Source organism: Lynx rufus, unplaced genomic scaffold (genome assembly GCF_022079265.1).
Source record: "Lynx rufus isolate CCGP_SWC_20201006 ecotype Redwood Valley unplaced genomic scaffold, mLynRuf1.p SCAF_26, whole genome shotgun sequence".
Taxonomy (NCBI): domain Eukaryota; kingdom Metazoa; phylum Chordata; class Mammalia; order Carnivora; family Felidae; genus Lynx; species Lynx rufus.
The window spans coordinates 6,834,489-6,855,569 of record NW_025814841.1 but is presented as its reverse complement, the minus strand read 5'-3'; the positions used below and the strand labels follow the sequence as shown (position 1 = coordinate 6,855,569).

At 35.7% G+C, this 21,081-nt stretch overlaps 1 protein-coding gene across 3 annotated transcripts in view; it reads right to left on the bottom strand.

The window, feature by feature from the left end:
* Window positions 1–780: 780 nt before the first annotated feature.
* RNF19A (ring finger protein 19A, RBR E3 ubiquitin protein ligase) overlaps window positions 781–21,081 on the bottom strand; it is a 56,611-nt gene continuing 36,310 nt past the window's right edge. For all 3 annotated transcript variants that reach the window (XM_047088873.1, XM_047088874.1, XM_047088875.1), the window contains exons 3-10: window positions 19,054–19,262; window positions 14,280–14,424; window positions 12,906–13,068; window positions 9,225–9,339; window positions 8,532–8,693; window positions 5,884–6,097; window positions 4,049–4,192; window positions 781–2,959 (exon numbers count right to left, since the gene is read on the bottom strand). In XM_047088873.1, the coding sequence (XP_046944829.1) occupies window positions 2,269–2,959; window positions 4,049–4,192; window positions 5,884–6,097; window positions 8,532–8,693; window positions 9,225–9,339; window positions 12,906–13,068; window positions 14,280–14,424; window positions 19,054–19,262 (1,843 nt within the window). In that variant the 3' untranslated portion in view covers window positions 781–2,268. The remainder of the gene's footprint in view (window positions 2,960–4,048; window positions 4,193–5,883; window positions 6,098–8,531; window positions 8,694–9,224; window positions 9,340–12,905; window positions 13,069–14,279; window positions 14,425–19,053; window positions 19,263–21,081) is intronic.

The window sequence follows — 21,081 nt, the reverse complement described above, 5'->3', positions numbered from 1 at the left end:
GGGAATTTGGCTTGGTCCTAAATTAATCCAAGTGTGAAGGATCCGTGGGGGGATGAAGGAACTTCTGAAACCAGTGGAAAGGTTTAGACCATTTTTTCAAGTGAGACTGGGGCAGTACTTGTTGAGGGCACAACCAGAAGTGGAATGAGGTACACTGAATGCACTGACCTCCTACGTGGCACCACTTTTGCCGTATTCCTCCAAAACTCATTTCACTTTCCATTTAATCTTCGGTCTTTCACAGAAATGTCAAGAAGGTGGGCAACATATGCATACATATTAGTTTCATTATTAACTATGTAACAGGAAATTTAAACAATTACCAATGCATTTTTAGAGGCTACGAGGAGGGAAAGCATTTGATTACAATTACTAGCTTAAATTTAAATGGCTCTAGTTTCATGGTCTTATGTTGCCAGAGAAAATCTTAGAATAGTCTTTTAAGATCTTTTTACTTTTCTGTTAAGATGAGGATTTATAATACTTATCTTTTCACAATTTAATGATGGATCTATTTACTTTCCAACCAATTCACTTTAAAAAATAAAATATGTTGATGAATAAAGCAGCTTCTTTCTAGAGGAAAGGCAAGTATCAGACATGAAGAAAGGACAGTTTCTAACATTGTTTGTTGAGAATTTCAGCAGATGCTTCCTTTTGGGCTGAGACTAGGATACAGAATCATCTCAATAGCTTGCAAGATCTATAAATACCTGCCATATAGCAAATAAGTATTCTTGTTCTTATAAAAACACTTGCAAACGAACCATAAGGCAGCAATACATTAGTATTTACATTTATTTAATGTATGCAGTTTACACACTCACTGTTGAACAAAATTGGAATGCAAACAAATATACAAATACCATAATAAGCATTATCAAATAAAATAACTGGCACTAGTGTTATAAGCATATTAATGGACCTGGTGAGAACAAGTGATGGAAGAAGACTGCAGCCCAGGGCATTTTTCTTTTTATCAAAAGAAAACGCTCAGTAGCACCATAATGGTAATACTTAACAGAAACACTTAAGATGGAACATTTCAACTGCTATCATTGAGGTTAACCTGTTTTATATAAGTGAATTAACAGTATAGGCAGTATTTTGGCCAACTTCTGTTTATGTCAGCTGACCACCCTCCATAAACAAAAGCAAAAGAAAGTAAAGCCAGCCATACACGGATCCCCTCCTCAGTACTTGGTACAAACTCTGCACCGTGCTTTGAGCTCATGATCAGAGAAGATATGCATGTGTTAAAAACTGAGGTTATGTAATCACTGAAGCCTGAGTGTGTCTTTGGTAGGCTAATACTTTTTCAGCATTGTTATTATTAATCATGTTTATCTATCTTGTATTTGTCTACATAATCCAAAGTGGCTAGAGAGGACACTATGGAAAACAATATAGCAAAATCTTCAAACAACTAGGCCCTTAAAATCCAGTCTATTCCAAAGGCACCAAGAATCAATGGGGTGCAAACGTCCCCTTGGTAGAAGGTGACTTTTTTGTAATACTTATAAACTAATGGAATTGTATTTTGTAGTTTTATAGATCTTATTTGGTGCTGTCAGTATACTTAATTACCTACTTTTACGCTTTGCTTCTAAGATGGCAACAGCAAGATGCAAGATATAGAGAGTACCAGGTATTTCTATTTCAAAGTTGTGCAAAAACTGCCACAATCTTGCTCAGAGTGTCTAAGTATCCAAATGGTAGCAAATGGGCTGCATTAAGCTTTATATATCCACATTGCATATGAAGAAAAAAAATGAAATTTATGCTCAGTTATGAATAGAAATGTTACAAAGAGGATCATATACTGAGAGTAACCTGCAAAGTTCTTTAAACAGTATCCTTTAGTGGTTTCAATAAAATGTCACTAACCACTTACCCCTAAGCCTCAAGTTTTCTTCATAAGAATGTTTCTAATTGCATTAGTACTTTATACTGATTATAAATTAAGCCAAATTTCTATCTAAATACACAGTATGTGCTTCAAGCATTGTTTTGTGGTGAACACACAAAACATACTTCTCTTAAGAATTATTGTCCTTACAATAATGCACTTTTTAAAGCCTTCATTTCATAGTTTGGTAATTAAGATCCACATGAAACACAATGCTTTGCTGAACACAGAAAATGTATCTGCATTAGATTATGCAACCTGGCATTTGCTGGTAACTTGAAACTTAAAGTAGTCACATGTAGTTCAACCAGCTCCAAACAAGGTTGTTCAGTGGTAATTAATTTGCAGCATTTATAGGCCTAAATTTCAGTCTGAATTGCAACTTTTAATTCCATTGTCTGATGTGAGTGGTTATTATTTGTTTCTTTTAGTGCATCACCAAAATATAAATCAACATTGGGTTTTATTCCATTGTTACCATGTTCTTCAGCAATATGATTCAACTGTGGAACTTCTGAACACGAAGCAGTTTTGGTAAGCACAGAGATGCTACACTGATGTGGAGAATTTTCCAGACGGTCATTTTCTACCTCAGGAAGAATGTTAACGGTAGCAAAGCGGGCATGATAATCATTGGAACCATGACTACAAGAAGTTTTCATGCTTTCTAGGTCAGAACAACTAAATTCAGAAAAATGACTAGAGTGCGAATCCGCTACAGATGGCATACTGTCACTCAGGGATGGAGCCTCAAATTCACTTGAGTTCGTGCTTTGCTGTTCTAACAACTGTGCATCCATGTCCTCTCTGGTCTCATTTATCTTCATGGTACTCTTTTTCCTCAATTTACCACTTTTTGCTTTCTTTCCTGCTGTTGCTTCTTTGGACCACTTGGTGGCACCGGATTTACCTTCAGGCAAGCCACTGGATGAACCACCAGGATGACTCCGAGCGGCGCTGCCATCCTCCACGCTACTACTTCCGCTGTTGTGCCTGAATTTAGATGGCTTTGATTCAATATCTACTTGCACCTCCAGACTGTTGCCTTCTCTGGAACACAAGAGTAACAAATATAAACAAATTTCTAACTTCCTTTTATTTTGATTCAGGTTAACAGCAAAGGGGGTGAAAAATTCAAAGACTACATAAAAGCTGTCAGAACAAATTGATGTCGGACAAGTTCTATTAAAAAATTACTTGAGGGGCGCCTGGGTGGCTCAGTCGGTTAGGCATCCGACTTCGGCTCAGGTCATGATCTCATGGTCTGTGAGGTCAAGCCCCGTGTCGGGCTCTGTGCTGACAGCTCAGAGCCTGGAGCCTGTTTCAGATTCTGTGTCTCCCTCTCTCTCTGATCCTCCCCCATTCATGCTCTGTCTCTCTCTGTCTCAAAAATAAATAAAAAAACATTAAAAAATTTTAAAAAAATTACTTGAAATAATAGGACTATATTTACATTAATGCTTTAATTAAAAAAAAAACAGAAATAGCTACATTTATTGCTTATGCTGTTCCAGGTACTATGTTACCTTCTCCATTTTTTTTCAGAATAGCTTTATTGAGATGTAATTTACATATCACAAAATTCCTGTTTAAAGCACACAATTCAATGTTCTCTAGTGTATTCACAGAGTTGTACAACCATCACACCACCACCTAACTTCACAACATTTTCATCACTCCCACAAGCAACTCTGTATCCACTTCCACTGCCTGTCTTCCCACCCCGACAACACCTAATATACTTTCTGTCTCTATGGATTTGCCTACTCTGGACATCTCTTCATTTGCTTTTCCCAGAGAACCCAATAGTTGGTAACCACTATTTATGATAGTTTTGCCTAATGATAGGAATAATTCTTTTAAAATTAATTTAAAAAATACTTTAACTTTTGGGGCACCTGGGTGGCTCAGTCAGTTGAGCGTCTGACCTCGGCTCAGGTCATGATTTCATGATCAGGTCATGGGTTCGAGCCCCGTATCAGGCTTTGTGCTGACAGCTCAGAGCCTGGAGCCTGCTTTGGATTCTAGGTCTCCCTCTTTCTCTGCCCCTCCCCCACTTGTGCTCTGTCTCTCTCTCAAGAATAAACATTAAAAAATTAAAGAAAAAAATCTTTAACTTTATAACAGTTCTTTCCTTACTTGTCCAACGGGATGTAGGAATTCAGAATAGATCCTGCCATTGCTTTGGTGCTGGCATTATCACTAACTGTTCCCAAGCTGACTGTGCCAGATTCTCCACTTAGACTGTACCGTTCTTTCTGTACGTCTGCTTGTACTTCCAACCTTAAAAAGCAGGGAGGAGATAAAAACTGAAATTACATGTAATATCAGACTACTATAATACATATCTTCAAATAATTCCATTAAGAATCCCTAGGAATTAAGAAACTATTTTAGAAACAGCTACCAGCATTTTTTTAGCCTCCTTTTATTTGATTATTTAAATTCTACTGCAGCACACGGAACAGTACCAGCCATCCAAATAAAATAGGAAAAATTAGCTGTCTGCCAAGTAAGATACTAACAGAATAACACAAAAAGGACATAAAGGATTTTAATTAAATATGCTGGCCATGTTTGAGTGTGAAACAAAATCTGAATACACTAAAAGCCATTCTACTTGACAGAACAATGAATCAAAAAATCATGAGCATCTATATATTAAAAATGATCCTATGAATTTGACCTGATTCTTTAAAAAAGACATAATAATAAACACCACTACAACTTAAGAGTTTGTATTTAAAAGCAACCTACCTGAAAATAAGATAAATACAACCAATTTGACTTTTGGGGTGCCTGGGTGGCTCAGTTAACTATCTGACTCTCTTGATTCTGGCTCAGGTCATGATCCCACAGTTCACGAGCTTGAGCCCCACATCGACGAGCTCTACATTAATGGTGCAGAGCCTGCTGGGGATTCTCTCTCCCTCCCTCTCTGCCCCTCCCCCACTTGCTAGCTCTCTCTCAAAATAAATAAACTAAAAAAAAAAAAAGATCCTGGGGCACCTGGGTGGCTCAGTTGGTTAAGCACCCGACTTCAGCTCAGGTCATCATCTCATGGTTCATGAGTTTGGGCCCCACATCAAGCTCTCTGCTGTCAGCATGGAGCCCACTTTGGATCCTCTGTGCCCTTCTCTCTCTGCCCCTCCCCTGCTAGTTTTCACTCTCTTGCACACAAAATAAATAGATAAGCTTTAAAAAAATTTTTTTTAAAGAGCCTATAAAATATCTGATTCTTTAAAAATGACATAATAATAACTTAAGAGTTGTGTTCAAAAGCAAGCTACCTAAAAACAAGATAAATATGACCAATTTATCTTTTAATTCATGTATACTTTCTTACATTAAAAAAGCTAATAAACAGAAGTAAAGAATACTGAATTAGAAAAGAAACAAAGGAAGATAAAAATGCTTTACATTTCTCCTACTTATCTGTATGGCTGTTGGTAAAAGACTTGGTGAGAATGAAATAAACATAAATATACAAAAGGATTCAGGTGGACAAGACTACCCTGGCCTCAGTTCACACACTCCCACATATCCTGATTCCTCCTGCTCCCCTAGGCCTTAACCCAATGTCTCTTTTTCTAACATCCAGCTGCTGCTGTCTTGAGAGGTAAGGTCCAGGCTTAAGTATTTCCTTTACTGTGCCTACCAAAGCAGCTCTAGCACTGATTCATAACATCAGATGTGACAAGTGCAGTGAAAAAACTGGCAGAATGCTATGCCATAGACTTGGCTTTTACCATACCATGGGTCTATACTATTATGACAGAAAATTCAAATAAGTAAAAACCTCCTGTTCACCACTAAGATTCATTTTTAATATTACCATTTTCAACTCTGACACAGCCCGGTTATATGTAATCATCATATTGATTACATAATGACATAATCATTCAAAATTCTTATTTAATGAATAACTTGTAGTTAACAGAAGGCAAACAGAAAACTAAGCACACTTCTCTTACCTGTTAAAACAGTTTACCATGGCACTTCCTGACAGACTCCCTGTTATACTGGCTCCAGCCAGAGCCATGGTACTGGCCGTTTCACTCAAGTTGTCTCGAATGGCTCCTATTCGATCCATGTGGCTTCCACTCGCGCTCAAACTGCCAGTCAGACCACCAACACTTCCCTCCCCTATGCTAGGGTTGTGTCTTGCTTCTGCTACTGAAGTTGTGTCTAAATGCAAATATTTCAAAGAAATTAAATAAGTGTGATTATTAGTTTTCCTCTTCTTAAATTCCTCTATGATTTCAGATAGGACGTTTTATTATAAAACATACACAGGAACAGAAAAGACATCTGGAGTCAGGAATAAGTAACTATGGGGTAAAGGGAAAGAGAAGTATCTCAGAGTTTAAAAACAGATTAAGGACTAACTCTCAGTATTAAACTGTCACCACTTTTTGCCATAATAGAACTGTATGGGAACAGACGGTCGCTACACTTGTGGTGAGCATAGTATAATGCAGAAACTTGTTGAATCACTATGTTGCATACTTGAAATTAGTGTAGTACTGTGTGTCAACTATACTCAAGAAAGAAAAAAAAATAAATGAGGAATGAGAAGAAATGGGAGAGGAGAAACTGGTTTTCTCCTTTTTTTTTTTAGGATTAAAAATACTAGGATTTTTGTATGCTAATAGAAACAAATAAATATGATCAAAGCAAGTACCTACTATGTTCTGGGTGCTAAAAATACAGTAACAAAGAAGACACATATAGCCCTTATCCTTAGGAAACCAAGTAAACAAAAAAGTTATTACAAATTGTGATAAGTGCTTTTAAGGAATCAAATTTTTCCCTTTAAGGCAAAATTGGCTTAAAATCCCACCCCTTCCCAAAAAAGTGGTCAGCACTTTTTAGAAAATCCAGATGATTTAGGAATTCTGTGAAAAATGTGACGGTTGAAAAAGTTAGCTGACTTTGGAGGCAAATATGTGAGTTTCCAACAAGGTTCCATTTAAACCACTTATTATTCTCCAGGTCAAGAAAATGGGCCAGGAGCTGATTTCTAGATATGTCCTACAGATCCAACTGTCTGTAAGCTATTATAAGATCTGATACCAGGGGAGAAAACTATTCCAGGCAGAGAGAACTGCAAGTTTAAAAGTCTACAAGTAAAGGTGTACTTGGCATCCTCAAAAACACGAAGGAGGGATGGTATAAGATAGGAGAGTGACAAGAAAGAAGTTCAGAGATGCAGCCTAGGACAGATCATGTGGAGTGGAGCTGTACAGGCCATGGTAGGGATTGTGGATTTTTCCTCCGGCACAGTTGGAAGCACTAGCAGAGTTCTGAGCACAAGAAAGACATGATCTGATTTATGTTTCACAAGTTATCACTATGGCTACACTGTGGAATAGTGAGTGGAAGATAAGATGATGGATGAGCTAAAGAAGCTATTACAATAGACCAAGAAGAGGATAGTAGCTTGGACTAATGGAATAGTGGTGGTGAGGGTAAGAAATGGTTGGATTATAGCTAAATATTGAAGGAAGCACCAGAATCTGCTGATGGATCTGATGTAGGGTAAGAAGGGAAAAGGAGGAGTCACTGTAAGTGAAGGTTTTTGGCCCAAGCAACAGCAAGAATGGAGAGGCTACTTAATGAGGTGAGGATGATGACTGAGAGAACACGTCTTAGAGTGAAGAATTTGGTTGCAGACAAGTTAACCTTGAAATTCTTGTTAGATATTCAAGTGTAGATTAAAGAGGAGAGTTAGATGTACAAATGTGAAGTTCAAAGGAGAGTTCCAGCCTAGACACAAATTTATGAGTCGTCAGTCTACATATTATTTAATAGAGGAGATTATAATGCAGCGGGTGTAGATGAAGACTGAGAAGAAGTAGCCAGGAGATATGATGAGATGAGAAAAGGTTTCCCGGAAGATAAGAAAATATTTCAAGAAGGAGGGCATGGTCTACCATGTCAGGTGTACTGGTATATTAAGATAAAACCCAAAAGGTGACCATTATATCTGGTAACATGGAGGTCACTCATGACTCTGCTTTAGTGGAGTGGTAGAGATAAAACCCTAGAGTGGAAGGGTCCAAATACATTTGGAGTGAGTTCAAGACAGAATGGGAGGTAAGAAAGTGTATATTATCTTTGTACTTCTGCCTAATTATTTCCTGAAGACAAATTTCTATAAGAAGAATTGCTGGAATATAGAACATGCACATTTTTTAAGGTTTTACTCCTACTGGTAGTCTATGAGGGCCTTTTCATTCTCTAGTTAATTCATATTTCTTTGAATAACAGTGGGTTGAAGATATTCTCTATTCACTGGCCATCTGCATTTCTTCTTTTATGAACTACCTTTCTCTTCATATCCTATCCTTACTGACTTGTAATATTTTAAGCAAAACTGAAGACTGAAAGTCTAGAACTTCTAAGACGTTACATTTCCAGTGTAGGTTAGGTACCCAGAACCCTTCCACCCGTTTTCATCCATTCACCTTTCCTAGGCAGTATTTCAATGATATACTTCTGGATGAATGCTATTAGGCCTCTGGAAAAGAAGGCAATGGAAATTCTAATTTACATGTTATCTATCCCCTAACATAAACTATTAATAAGTACATTTTCTTCCTTTGCTTAAAGGACTTACCTACAGCTGTATTAGTTCCACCAACATTTATATCATTTTCATCATCAAATTCAATCCTGACTCCTTTTCCATTGCCTGCTGAGACTCCACAACCTCCGCTTCGACAGAGAGAAATTGGAACAACACCATAGACATAGGCTAACATGATAGGAACACCAATACCTAAAGAGGAATTAAATTAGTCATTAGAAGGCAAAAAATAAATCATAGAAACATGACTTTTTAGAAAGCCTTTTCAAGAGAAAATATACAGGAGAAAAGTGCTGTTGCTCTCCAACTCTTGCCCAAAGTGGATTTACCCAGCTGATAAGGGGAACAAACAAATTCAAAGCTCCGAATCTTTCAGGTGACACTCATGAGGTGAAAAAAGATGTCAACCTTTTTAAGTGCCAAGTCTTCAAATTGTATGGGGTGAGGGAGGGAATAAGCCACTAAGAATTTACCAATTATCCTAATGCTAGGCTCTTGAGTCTATAATACTTTTAACCAATACAATTACTCAATGAGAGGTTTTCTGTAGGCTCAGTTTAAATTGTCCTTAAATACAAAAGTAATTATCGTTGGGATGAGCACTGGGTGTTGTATGGAAACCAATTTGACAGTAAATTATATTTAAAAAAAAAAATATAATGCTTTCAATCCTTCCACAAAACTTAAAACTTGAGATTATTGTATTTTTAAGCATTTTCTTACCTACAGTTACTGCAGCTACAACTGGAGATACTATTACAGACAATGTTACACCACCTGTTATGGCCAAATTCCGTTTGTGCTTTGAAACGTCCTTGCCTTCGTATCGGTTGTGAATCTTGAATTAAAAATAAAAACGAGGTGAAGATTTAAAAACACATTACGTATTTAATTTAAATGAAAGTCTAGACATACATTTGATAGTAATTTAAAGTGATTTCTTTTATAATTTCATTCACTTAAGTGTCCTAATTGAAGACAAATGTTTTAATGTTCTTAAACCACATTCTTACACATAGTTTACTCCTTATTAATAATTTGCTTCAAAAAGACAGTGATTTAATAGATTTTACTTTGTGTTTACTTTTAAATAGTCTTGAGTAAATGTATAATCTTATTCAAGAATAGTTAAAATCATGTTTTGAGCAAAGAAGAAATTAAGAATATTATTTTCAACACAGTTATGAATTAGATATTTACAAATAGGATTACTCCTAAGAAATTTAGCATTTCACAGGTTTCTAAATAAACATCCCTAAATGGTAAAAGTTGGCTTCTAGGGGAGATTTCTACAACTTTTTTTTTTTTAAATGTTTATTTATTTATTTTGAGAGAGAGAGACAGAGAACGTGAGCCGAGGAGGGACACAGAGACAGACACAGAATCCAAAGCAGGCTCCAGGCTCTGAGGTGTCAGCACATAGCCCGATGCGGGGCTCAAACCCATGAATCGTGAGATCATGACCTGAGCCGATGTCAGACGCTTAACCAACTGAGCCAGCCAGGCAGCTCCCCCTGCCCCATTTTTTTAAAAAAATTAACCTTTAACAAGCAGTATGAATAAGCAAACACCACTAAATAAGTCACTTAGATTCCTTTTTATAAAGAAAAATATTATCAAATGACTCAGAATCCTGGGGTCCCATTTATAGCTCAAAGTAAAAAGGTGAAAGAGGGAAAAAAGAGAATGCTGCTGCCAGGGGACAGAAGTTAGATCTACTTAGCATCTTTGTATACAATATAAGTAGTAATAAATAGAATTTAATATCACATTGAAAGTGGCTTGGGAGATATATGAACTTCAAGAAACAGCTCAGTATCTGGGATGCCTGAGTGGCTCAGTTGGTTAAGTGTCTGACCTCAGCTCAGGTCATGATCTCACAGTTTGTGAGTTCAAGCCCCATGTGGGGTTCTGAGCTGACAGCTCAGAGCCTGGAGCCTGCTTCCGATTCTGTGTCTCCCTCTCTCTGCCCCTCCCCTGCTCATGCTCTGTGTGTGTCTCTCTCAAAAACGAATAAACATTAAAAAACAAAACAAAAACAGCTCAGTATCTTTGGTCTCGTGATTTGCAAGGGCTAAAGCTAATAAGTACATTTCTCCGGTTTCAATAGAGATTCACAACAGCCTTCAAAAGTGTGCAAGTAGTCTCTAACATAAGATACTTGACTTATGAACAATATTACAAGTGAGGTTTAATAAAATAATCTATTATTATTATATGGTTATTTTGAAGGCTATAAAGTACAATGAGTCTTGTGAAATATATTAAACAGTGAGAAAGCTGGGGTGGGGAGGTGGGAGAAGCATGTGTGGGACAAGAAATATTCCTATTTCCTAGTCAGAATCTTGTTTCCCAGCATTGACTATATGTTCCTATGGAATGGGCCTCTATAATTGCCTCAACAGTCCCTGCAGCTACCTCCCAAAGGTATCTTTCATTACCCTTCAGTACTGCAGCTAATTCTTGCTCCTCTCCCAACTACCATTCCTGAAAAACAGCACTGAAGCAGAATAAAGCCAAAACTAAAAACTGAGTAAACAGGAACCCTCCAGAAAACTTTTCATCCTTAAGCACTCATGTTTAATTACAGTGATCATATCACACTACTTCTGGTTCAACTTAATTTTTTCTATTTTACTATTTTGTGCCACATTTTCTATTTGTTATTGCAAATAAAGACTAAACTTTTAGGTACTTTTCAACTTAATAGGTTTGCCTGGGCTGGTTTGTATCCCCAAATACCGCAGAGAAAATTGTTTCAATGGAAAACTAATTCATCAACTTGTAGATGTTTGAAAAAAGGAGACTGGTAACTGCACCTAAGACTTGAACAATGAGGTAAATAATCCCTCCTCTATAAATTATTTGTAAGTGTGTGCAGTACAACAGTCTCTATTTACCTTCTACTTCTATTTCTAAGTATCTGAATAAACAGTTTTGTTTTTAGCAAAGGCTTGCTTTGGATAATTACATGAAAAATTATTATAATCAGCTATTATGTATGGGACACTTTAAACAAGCTTAGTTACTTAAAACCTTCCATAATAAACATTTGGCTCATAAGTATCTATGTTTATCCTTGGTCCCAAAGCTAATTTTTTAAAAAAATAGTATGTATTGTTATTTTTCTGATTATAAAAGTAATATATGTTGAATATTTAAAAATGTGCCTGTTATATGGAAAAGGATCAGCTTTGTCTTGAGTTTGGCCCCAAAAGTCTTAACTGGAATTTAATGAAACAATTCAAAGGGAAACAGATTCTGACTCAACATTAACAATTACAGATAACAGGCAACAGAATGGGCTGCTTCAGGAGTTGGTGTTTCCCCCATTACTGAAGTGCCCAAATGGCTAGAAGAATTTATCAGGATTCTTACATAAAGAATGTATCTGTGTTTACATCCTAGCTCTGCTTCTGTTTGTGTAACTCAAACTTTCCTAAACCTCAATATTCTAACACATAAATTTCTGTGAGTTTAAAAGGAGTCAAAGTACGTAAAACACCCAGCACACAGTAAGGGCTATATGCCTCTGCTCTATTCTGCAATTAGATACCTTCTATAGTTACTTCTCAATTCTGATTTTCTATTAGCCCCTAAGTGACTTCTTAGCCACTTCACAAATTATCCCTTTAACTTTTCAAAAAAGAATTATTGAATAGCTAATGAAATATAATTCATCATTCACAGGCCACTCACTGGTAATTATTGGTGTTTGGACCTTCAAAAGATTGTTATAATCTACAAAACAGCATATTTAGTAATAGCAGTAATCTAAGAAAATAAAAGCTTTGAACTAAAGTTCAAAATAATTCAGGAACTGGCTAATTATTCTTTGCCTTGAGAGCATGTGTTTTTTAGCCATTAACTTTTTCTAGACCTGACTTTACAAGGATATACATCCATGCGAAAATTATCAGGTGTGTCCTTCAATACTTTACACTTAAAGTTAGAAAGGTTTATAATACAAATGTACTCAAGTTTTCAGATTCAGGTAATTTCAAAGCAAGTCTACTTTTTAAAAAAAAATTTTTAATCTTCATTTATTTTTGAGAGAGAGAGACAGAGTGTGAGCAGAGGAGGAACAGAGAGGGAGACACAGAATCCAAAGCAGGCTCCAGGCTCTGGCTCGAACTCATGAACTGCAAGTTCACGACCTAGCTGAAGTCAGATGTTCAACTGACTGAGCCGCCCAGGTGCCCCAAAGCAAGTCTACTTTCTATGCATTCGTATGAGTTTGCTGAATGCTGAAAATTTATTATTTTATGAAAAATAAAGTAGTTTTATACTGAAAATACTAAAAATGATCTTTCAAAACAAATAAAAGGCAAAACAAAAATCATCAACCTTAATCCTAAAGATTTAGAATAAGATATTAAACTAATAAGGAATCAAGCATTTTACCTTACGGCCCACATAGACAGGAATGCCAATAATCATTGCAGGGATAGCAATGCCAGCTATTAAAGCAATTCCTACAGGAGCACCAACAAGTGTCCCCAGCTGCCACAATATCTTCTTCTTTCGGCTCCAGGGTTTCTTCCCCCAAAAAGTACAACCTGATGGACTAATGAAAAAAATTATAACTGTAACCACTGTAAAACATAATAATGACTACACTAAAGAAATGACTCTAAAAGAATTTTCATACTTAGGAATGAGGTTTTTTCCCTTTCTTTGAATTCATTAAAAGCCAAAAAAAAAAAAAAATCAGTGTAAGAATCACCATAAATTATTTTAAAAGGATACTGACAGGGGCACCTGAGTGGCTCAGTCGGTTAAGCGTCAGACTTTGGCTCAGATCATGATCTCACGGTTCTGTGCTGACAGCTCGGAGCCTGGAGCCTGCTTCAGATTCTGTCTCCCCACTCTCTGCCCCTACCCTGCTCACACTCTGTGTCTCTTTCTAGCTCTCAAAAATAAACATTAAAGGGGCGCCTGGGTGGCGCAGTCGGTTAAGCGTCCGACTTCAGCCAGGTCACGATCTCGCGGTCCGTGAGTTCGAGCCCCGCGTCAGGCTCTGGGCTGATGGCTCGGAGCCTGGAGCCTGTTTCCGATTCTGTGTCTCCCTCTCTCTCTGCCCCTCCCCCGTTCATGCTCTGTCTCTCTCTGTCCTAAAAATAAAAAAAAAAAATAAAAAATAAAAAAAATAAACATTAAAAAAAAATTTTTTTTAAAGAATACTGATAACTAGGATTCAGGTTAAATATTTATCCCTAGTTCTCCATTAGCCGGAAAATGTTAGTTTTTGAAGAGTAAATTAATGCAAACATGCTTATTTCTATCCCTGTTTTAGGCATACAATTATCTGATTATATTAAGCTCACTTTGTGGAATAAATGAGGAAATTTATATATGAGAAAATTAAGTGGAATTATTTATGACCTAGCATAATTACATGGGGGTATAAAATACTAGCTTTCTAGTTTAAAAAAAAAACAAAACAAACACAAAAAAAGAAGAAATCTAGGTTTCCTATTTTTGACTAATCCCAAATGACAAGCACAATAATTTGGTTCCATTTAAATTTATGTAACTGAAATAAAACACATCCCTCTAAGAATCTTATAAGCACCAAGTTTAAAAATGCTTAGGATAATACAGTTTCAAATTCTTTTACAATATAAAATTATATTTAGATATAAATAGCTCCTTTTCCCTTCCCACCCAAGTACTAACCAGGCCTGATCCTGCTTAGCTTCCCATATCGGACATGATTGGGCATATTCAGGGTGGTATGGCCACAGACTAAATAGCTAGCTCCTACTATAAACTTACCTTAAATAATGTAAATCTGAGATTTCTTTCATACATAACCAACAAAACTCACAACCACAGACAGCACATGTCATGTGATTACAGCTCCCATCATTCATCTTTATTATATAAGCAGCACATCGTGGACATGGCTTTATATCATCAGCTATCAGGAAAACAGAGAGACCTGTTTGTTTAGTACATAAAACTGGTCTAAAAATAACAATTTTAGTAGATAATCAATTGCAGCAATGCCAAAAAAATCTTAACATATCAGATTGTTAACTGAAGAAAGGAACATACTTTATATTAAATTTTCAAATTGTAAACATTTTCAAACAGAACAATGAGAACAAACAGTGACAAAATAATAAAAAGAAAGGAGAACCAAGGACAGCCCTGGGCAAACTGCAAACTACATAAAGTTTGTCTTTGTTCCTACCTCATAGCTGTCTTCTCTGAGTGGCACTTGATATTCTAAAACTTTTCTAACCATCTCTACTTTATTAAAATGTAGATATTCTTTATACTACAGAATAGTTATCTTTGTCCTTTTTTTTATTCATTTATTCAAATGCTGTTTCTGGATAATGCACAGTAATATGGTTACAATGCACACAGGTGCTAAGTTAAAATCAAATGGTACATAACTTTTGGAATCACTAACATAGAATACAAGTTATCTCAAATTACACAACTATTTTGAACTTTGGCACCTAAGAGCAACCAGTAAATTATTTTCTATTATTAGTAGTGAGGTATATTTTCTAACTATACACAGTTAAGAAAAGATATGCATGGTACTAGCCATTGAATTCAAGTATTTGTTCCATTTTCTTACATGATAAGCATTAAACTATATTCTAGTTTCCTTTCTAAAAGTTTTATGGTCATATTTTACAGTGAATTCAGCTTTCCTTACTGCTTCTTTAAGAGCCAAAGCTGGTTTTTAACTTAAGAACTCATCAATGCTCACAATTAGTATTTTAACAATTCAAACAATTTTGAGCAAACTGGTAACTCTATGCAGCCAGATCAAGAATATAAAAATTAAAAATATCCGTAAGTCATGATTTCAATGATCCAAAGGACATAAAGTCTGCATTAAAATACTTTTAACACTGGAGCATAAATTTTAAAAAGCTAACTTTTATAGGTGATATAATGTCTAGTACATCAAATTAAAGAAATACTAATACTATCTGCTTAACTGGCATATTAATTGATAAACTTCCTCATTCCAGAGTATACTCAAGTAGTAAATATCTCAATTAGAGGTGGGAGTAAAGACACTTGACTTTGGCTCTGATACATTCAGAACAAAATGAAAGGGGACATCCTCATTCATTCTTATGTTCTAAAAACACAAAACAGCTTTTCAATACGCTTAGATTACATGTTAGAGAATGAACACCATAAGGGATTTTTTTTGAGGTCTCCTTATAGATGTGCATGTTTTCACTGTGTACTTATCTACAAAAGGCTGTTTTGTCTTTGTCTCTTTTCTTAAAACAAATTAGAAAAAAATTCACTGTGTACATATTTTTCTCTCAAAATGCAAAAATCCTAAATAGAGCTATTTTACTGATTAGATGGTCAACTGATGCCCCATTCCCTGAGCATCAATTAATCCACAGCTGCTTTATGTTAAAAGTTTCCTGTTTGTATTTAAGGTGGGTTTGACAAAGTTTTGTGGTTTTTTTTTTAAATCATATTTCTATTTGCTGTTAAAATATGGGCTGGCCTACTGTCATATTAAGAAAAAAAAATAACAGGTTACAAAACACTATACAATTTGTCAAATTTGTCAAATCTCAAAATTTGTTTAAAAATGTTCCCACCCCCCACCATAGTACCTGTAAGGACTTACAACAAAATGTTAACAGTGGTTATCTCTTGGGGTGGTAGCATTAGGGAATAGTACACAGGGGACAGTAGTAGATAGGGGAGTGGAAAACCAATTAAATGTATTTTTAATAAAGGGGGAAAATATAGTAATAAAAGTGAAAAATACAGTTATTTAAAATGTGAACTCCAAGTGCATAAACTCCCTAGTAGCTATAAGGAAGTGTCTCATGTAGATGCAATACTGTCACAGTTTAAAGACAAATATAATCACAATACAGCACTCTTACTTATCTTCAACTCACTCATAAGGAATAGTCAACTGATTATTATCGTTATGTCAAGCAATCTTTAAAAGTACAGCCAATTTTTCAAAGAATCATGATAATGGGAGACAAAAAATACCAAGATATCTGGAATAATGGGAATTAATAAAACCATTTCAGATGGTAGTTTCCTTCCCTCTTCCCCCCGCCAGTCAATGAGCAGCCAAGTTCAAGTTGATAGATTATATCAAAAGAAACTATCACATAAACATTTGTCCTGAGAGTTCTGATTTTTAGAGCACTGAAAGTAAAAAGGCATGTACTTAAATTTTCAGAATTATAAGATTTTTGAAATATGGAAAAATTCCAAATGAACTTTTTAAAATAATCACCTTGGGAAGCTATATTTATTCCAACAATGCTACTATTTGGCTCAAATCATTTGGGAAGTTTTTCTTTCATAATTACTTTCAAAGCAACTTAATATAAAGAAAATCACTCTCGAGAGCACCTGGGTGGTTCAGTCGGTTATGCAACCAATTCTTGATTTTGACTCCGGTCATGTGTCTCATGGCTTGTGACTTCGTGACCCACAATGGGCTCTGCACTAACAGTGCACAGCCTGCTTGAGATTCTCTCTCTCCCTTGAGAGATCCCTGCTTGAGATTCTCTCTGCCCCTCCCTCCCTTGCACTACCTCTCTCTCAAAATAAATAAATTTCAAAAAAAAAAAAAATCATTCCCATGATCAGACAGTCACATTTTACTTTGGATATATCCCAAACCGGTGATTCAACTTGGTATGATATTCTAGTGGTTAAACTTAGCTCCAAAGGAACTTCTGGTCATTTCCAAAAATCAAACTGACATTAAGAAGATAGTTTAAGTGGCTGTATTAGGATCTAAAGGTTATGACCAATAAGGTGTTCCAGGGTAGCACTGCTGAAAAAAAAACAACAACATAAAATCCCCCATGGTGAATACTGTAAGATCAACATTTATTTGGATGACTAAATCATGATGTTTATTTTAAAATCAATAACAAATGCAAATCTCTAGCAGGTGACTGGTTTCTCTAGTTTCTCCACCTCTAACAGCCAGAGCACCTACTATGTGTCAGGAAATGTTTCAACCTTATAGACATAAGTATTATTAATATCTTCATTTTATAGCTGAGACAACTTGCTCAGGGTTGCACAGAGAATTAGTGGAGAAGCTACAATTCATATCCAGAGACACTGATTCCAGGGTCAAGTCTGTGACTCAGTATGTCATGTGTCCTATAACCAATAAACACCCATCCCTACATTTAAAAAAGAGGAATATCATTTCCAAGTGGACCATTCAATGGCTACAGCGGACTCTACAGGGTACAGTTTACATATATCAGGTCCTCTCTGAATTGCTTCTGGACCCACACCTACAATTCATTATTAATACCTTTGAGTTCCACCCCAAATCTTCAGGAGAGTAAGCAGAAACAAGTCAATCAGCAAACAAGCATGAAAATCTGTGTACATTATATAAAATATTAAATGTTGACTTTCAAGTTTATATCATTTTAAATGTTTAATTTAAAATTCAACTTTAACTACTGAATAAGACTTTTTTCTGATAGCATTAAGTATATGACTATCTCAATAATACACTGCTGGTAGGAATGTAAATCATTTTCTTGACAAATGTCTGTACTTTCCAAGTTTTTCCATTTTATAATTAGTGAGAAAAGTATTTTTCTAAAAAAAACTATTTTTCTAAAAGTATTTTTCCTAAAAATCCCAATAAACAATGAAATTTTGTAAATGGGAAATATTAATTTTTGGAATTTTTACTCAAAGAACATTAAGAGATTCAGAAAAATTTTTTAGGGGCGCCTGGGTGGCTCAGTCCATTAAGCGTCCAACTTCGGCTCAGGTAATGATCTCGTGGTTCGTGAGTTCGAGCCCCGCTCAAAACGTCAGGCTCTGTGCTGACAGCTCAGAGTGTGGAGCCTGCTTTGGATTCTGTGTCTCCCTCTCTCTCTGCCCCTTCCCCACTGATGCTCTCTCTCCCTCAAAAATAAACATTAAAAAAAATGTTTTTTTTTTAAATTTTTGAGATTTAGAAGATGCATACATTGTTCGTGTACATATCCCCAGGTAATTTTTAAATTCTTAGCCAAAGACACAAAATTCTTAGTGTCCTCCCCACTAAGGTATGATCTGAATCCTTGATCACAAAATCAGAAGAGACATCTGTAAATAAAAGATGTAGTATTTCACAAAACATGTAAATGAAAGAATTCAAAAAATAAATACCATTTTAAACCTGTAACTTTGTGATATTTACACAATTAGAAATAATCTAAAGGTAATATATTCAAACTTAATATTTTATTAAAAATCTTTGCTAAGCTTTGCATAATACACCTTTATAAATTACAATTTCAGACATCCTTAGCTATCAGTTATGCAAGTCATCACGGCACTTCACTTTTTTACAATAAAATCTTTCCAACCTCAGTACCATTTTCTTCCACAGCAAAGATTGAGTGCTTCTGAGACAGAAATGCCAACACATAAAACACTTTCAAAAACTGAAGGGAGAAAAGGTAATAACAGGAACTGAATGCTGCATTTTTTATTAAGATAACTATAGTGCTCTGTATGTGTCAAGTATCTTATTAGAAAAGTTAGACATAAGTACCTGCTGCTCCAGATTCTTGACTATAACTAATGGATGAAGAACGTATAGTTCTCAGACGTAAACTCTGGGCTCTCTCTTGCCGAGCAGCATCACAGGTCTGATTGGGGTGCCAAATTTGTTTACAGTGGTAGCAAAACTCTGTTCCACAGCCTTCTCGCCCACAAGTTAATTTTGGACAGCTAGCACATCCAAATGCTATCACAGCGTATCTTCAAAGAAGAATAAAAACGATTTAAAATGTGACATAAAAGAAGAAATATTAAGTAAAACAATTAGCCAACTTCAATGCTATTCCTGTTTTCTATTTATGCATGACCAAACAGTCATAAACTCTATCTCATCAATATAAAAGGGGGGGGAAAGTGAACAATTCATAAATGAAGACATACAAATGGTTCAAAACATTTTTAAAGTTCCATTGTTAACTAAGATGGCAAACTATATAGTTAACTTAATCCCAATTTTATAAAAATTCTATTAAATTAGTATAATATGCACACAGAAAACACTAGAAGGAAATACACCAAAAATCTTGACAGCCGTTTTGCTGGTATTAGAGTTCTAATTTTCTGTTTTATATATTTATACATTTCTGACTTAAAATTTTTTTTTAATGTTTATTTATTTTTACGCGGGGGAGGGGCAGAGAGAGAGGGAGACACAGAATCCAAAGCAGGCTTCACACTCTGAGCTGTCAGCACAGAGCCCCATGTGGGGCTCAAACTCACGACTTGTGACATCATGACCTGAGCTAAAGTTGGACACTTAACCGACTAAGCCCTATAGGCACCCCTATACATTTCTGATTTTTATAATTACTTACTTTGAAAATCAGAAAAACAAAAATATAACCTATTTAAAATATAATGACTGTGAATGAGCTATACCTATAAGTGAATGGCAAACTGCCAATTCATAAGTTTTGTGATTATCTAGTATTTATGCATAAATTCTCATATTAATGTTTCTAAGGCACATGCTGAAAGTGCTCTTTGGTGCCGATGTCCTACCAAAAAGTACATAAACTTGAATTCTCAAGCAAAAAAAATTTTTTTCCACTTAAGATAAAAGACTGAGAATAGTAGATTTATGACTTGCCCCAATACCTATTCTCTAAGTTAATATTTTTGTCACTTTCATGTTTATTTTTGAGAGAGAGAGACGGACAGAGCGAGTGCGCACGTGAGCAGGGGAGGGCTGAGAAGGAGATATAGAATCCAAAGCAGGCTCCAGGCTCTGAACTGTCAGCACAGGGCCTGACACGGGGCTCAAACCCATGAGCCGTGAGATCATGACCTGAGCCGAAGTCAGATGCTTAACCGACTGAGCACCCCCCAGTATTTTTGGCACTTTAATAATTTCTTATTTAAAATAAATTCTGGGCACTCTTGGACATTTATCCCAGAAAAATGAAAACTTATGTTCAAACAAGTACACAAATGTCTATAGCAGCTTTATTTGTAACAGCCAAAAACCAGAAACAGTTTAGATGTCATTCTTCAACAGGTCAATCAATGGTTAAACAAACTGGGGTGCATACATACCATGGACTGCTACTGGAGAACAAAAAGAAACTACTGATACACTTAACAACTCTCATAAATCTCTGGGGAATTATGCTGAATGAAAAAAGTCCGTCTCAAAGTTATATATACTGTATGATTCCATTTATACATTTTTGAAATGACAAAGTTTTAGAAAATGGAAAACTGACTAGAGGTGGCCACAGGTTAAGGGATGGGGTAGAGGAGCCAACAGGGTGTGATACAGGTGGATGTATTTATAAAAGAACAACAGGTATATGACTAAATATACATACACACACCAGTAAGTACAAGTAAAACTGGGGGAATTTAAGATTGGTAGATTATATCAATGCCAATATCCTGGTTGTGATGTTGTCTTATAGCTTTGTAAAATGGTACCACTGGGGCAAACTGTGAAGGATACACAGGATTTCTCTATTATTTCTTATAATTACACATGAATCTATAATTATCTCAATAAAAGTTTACAATAAAAAAAATG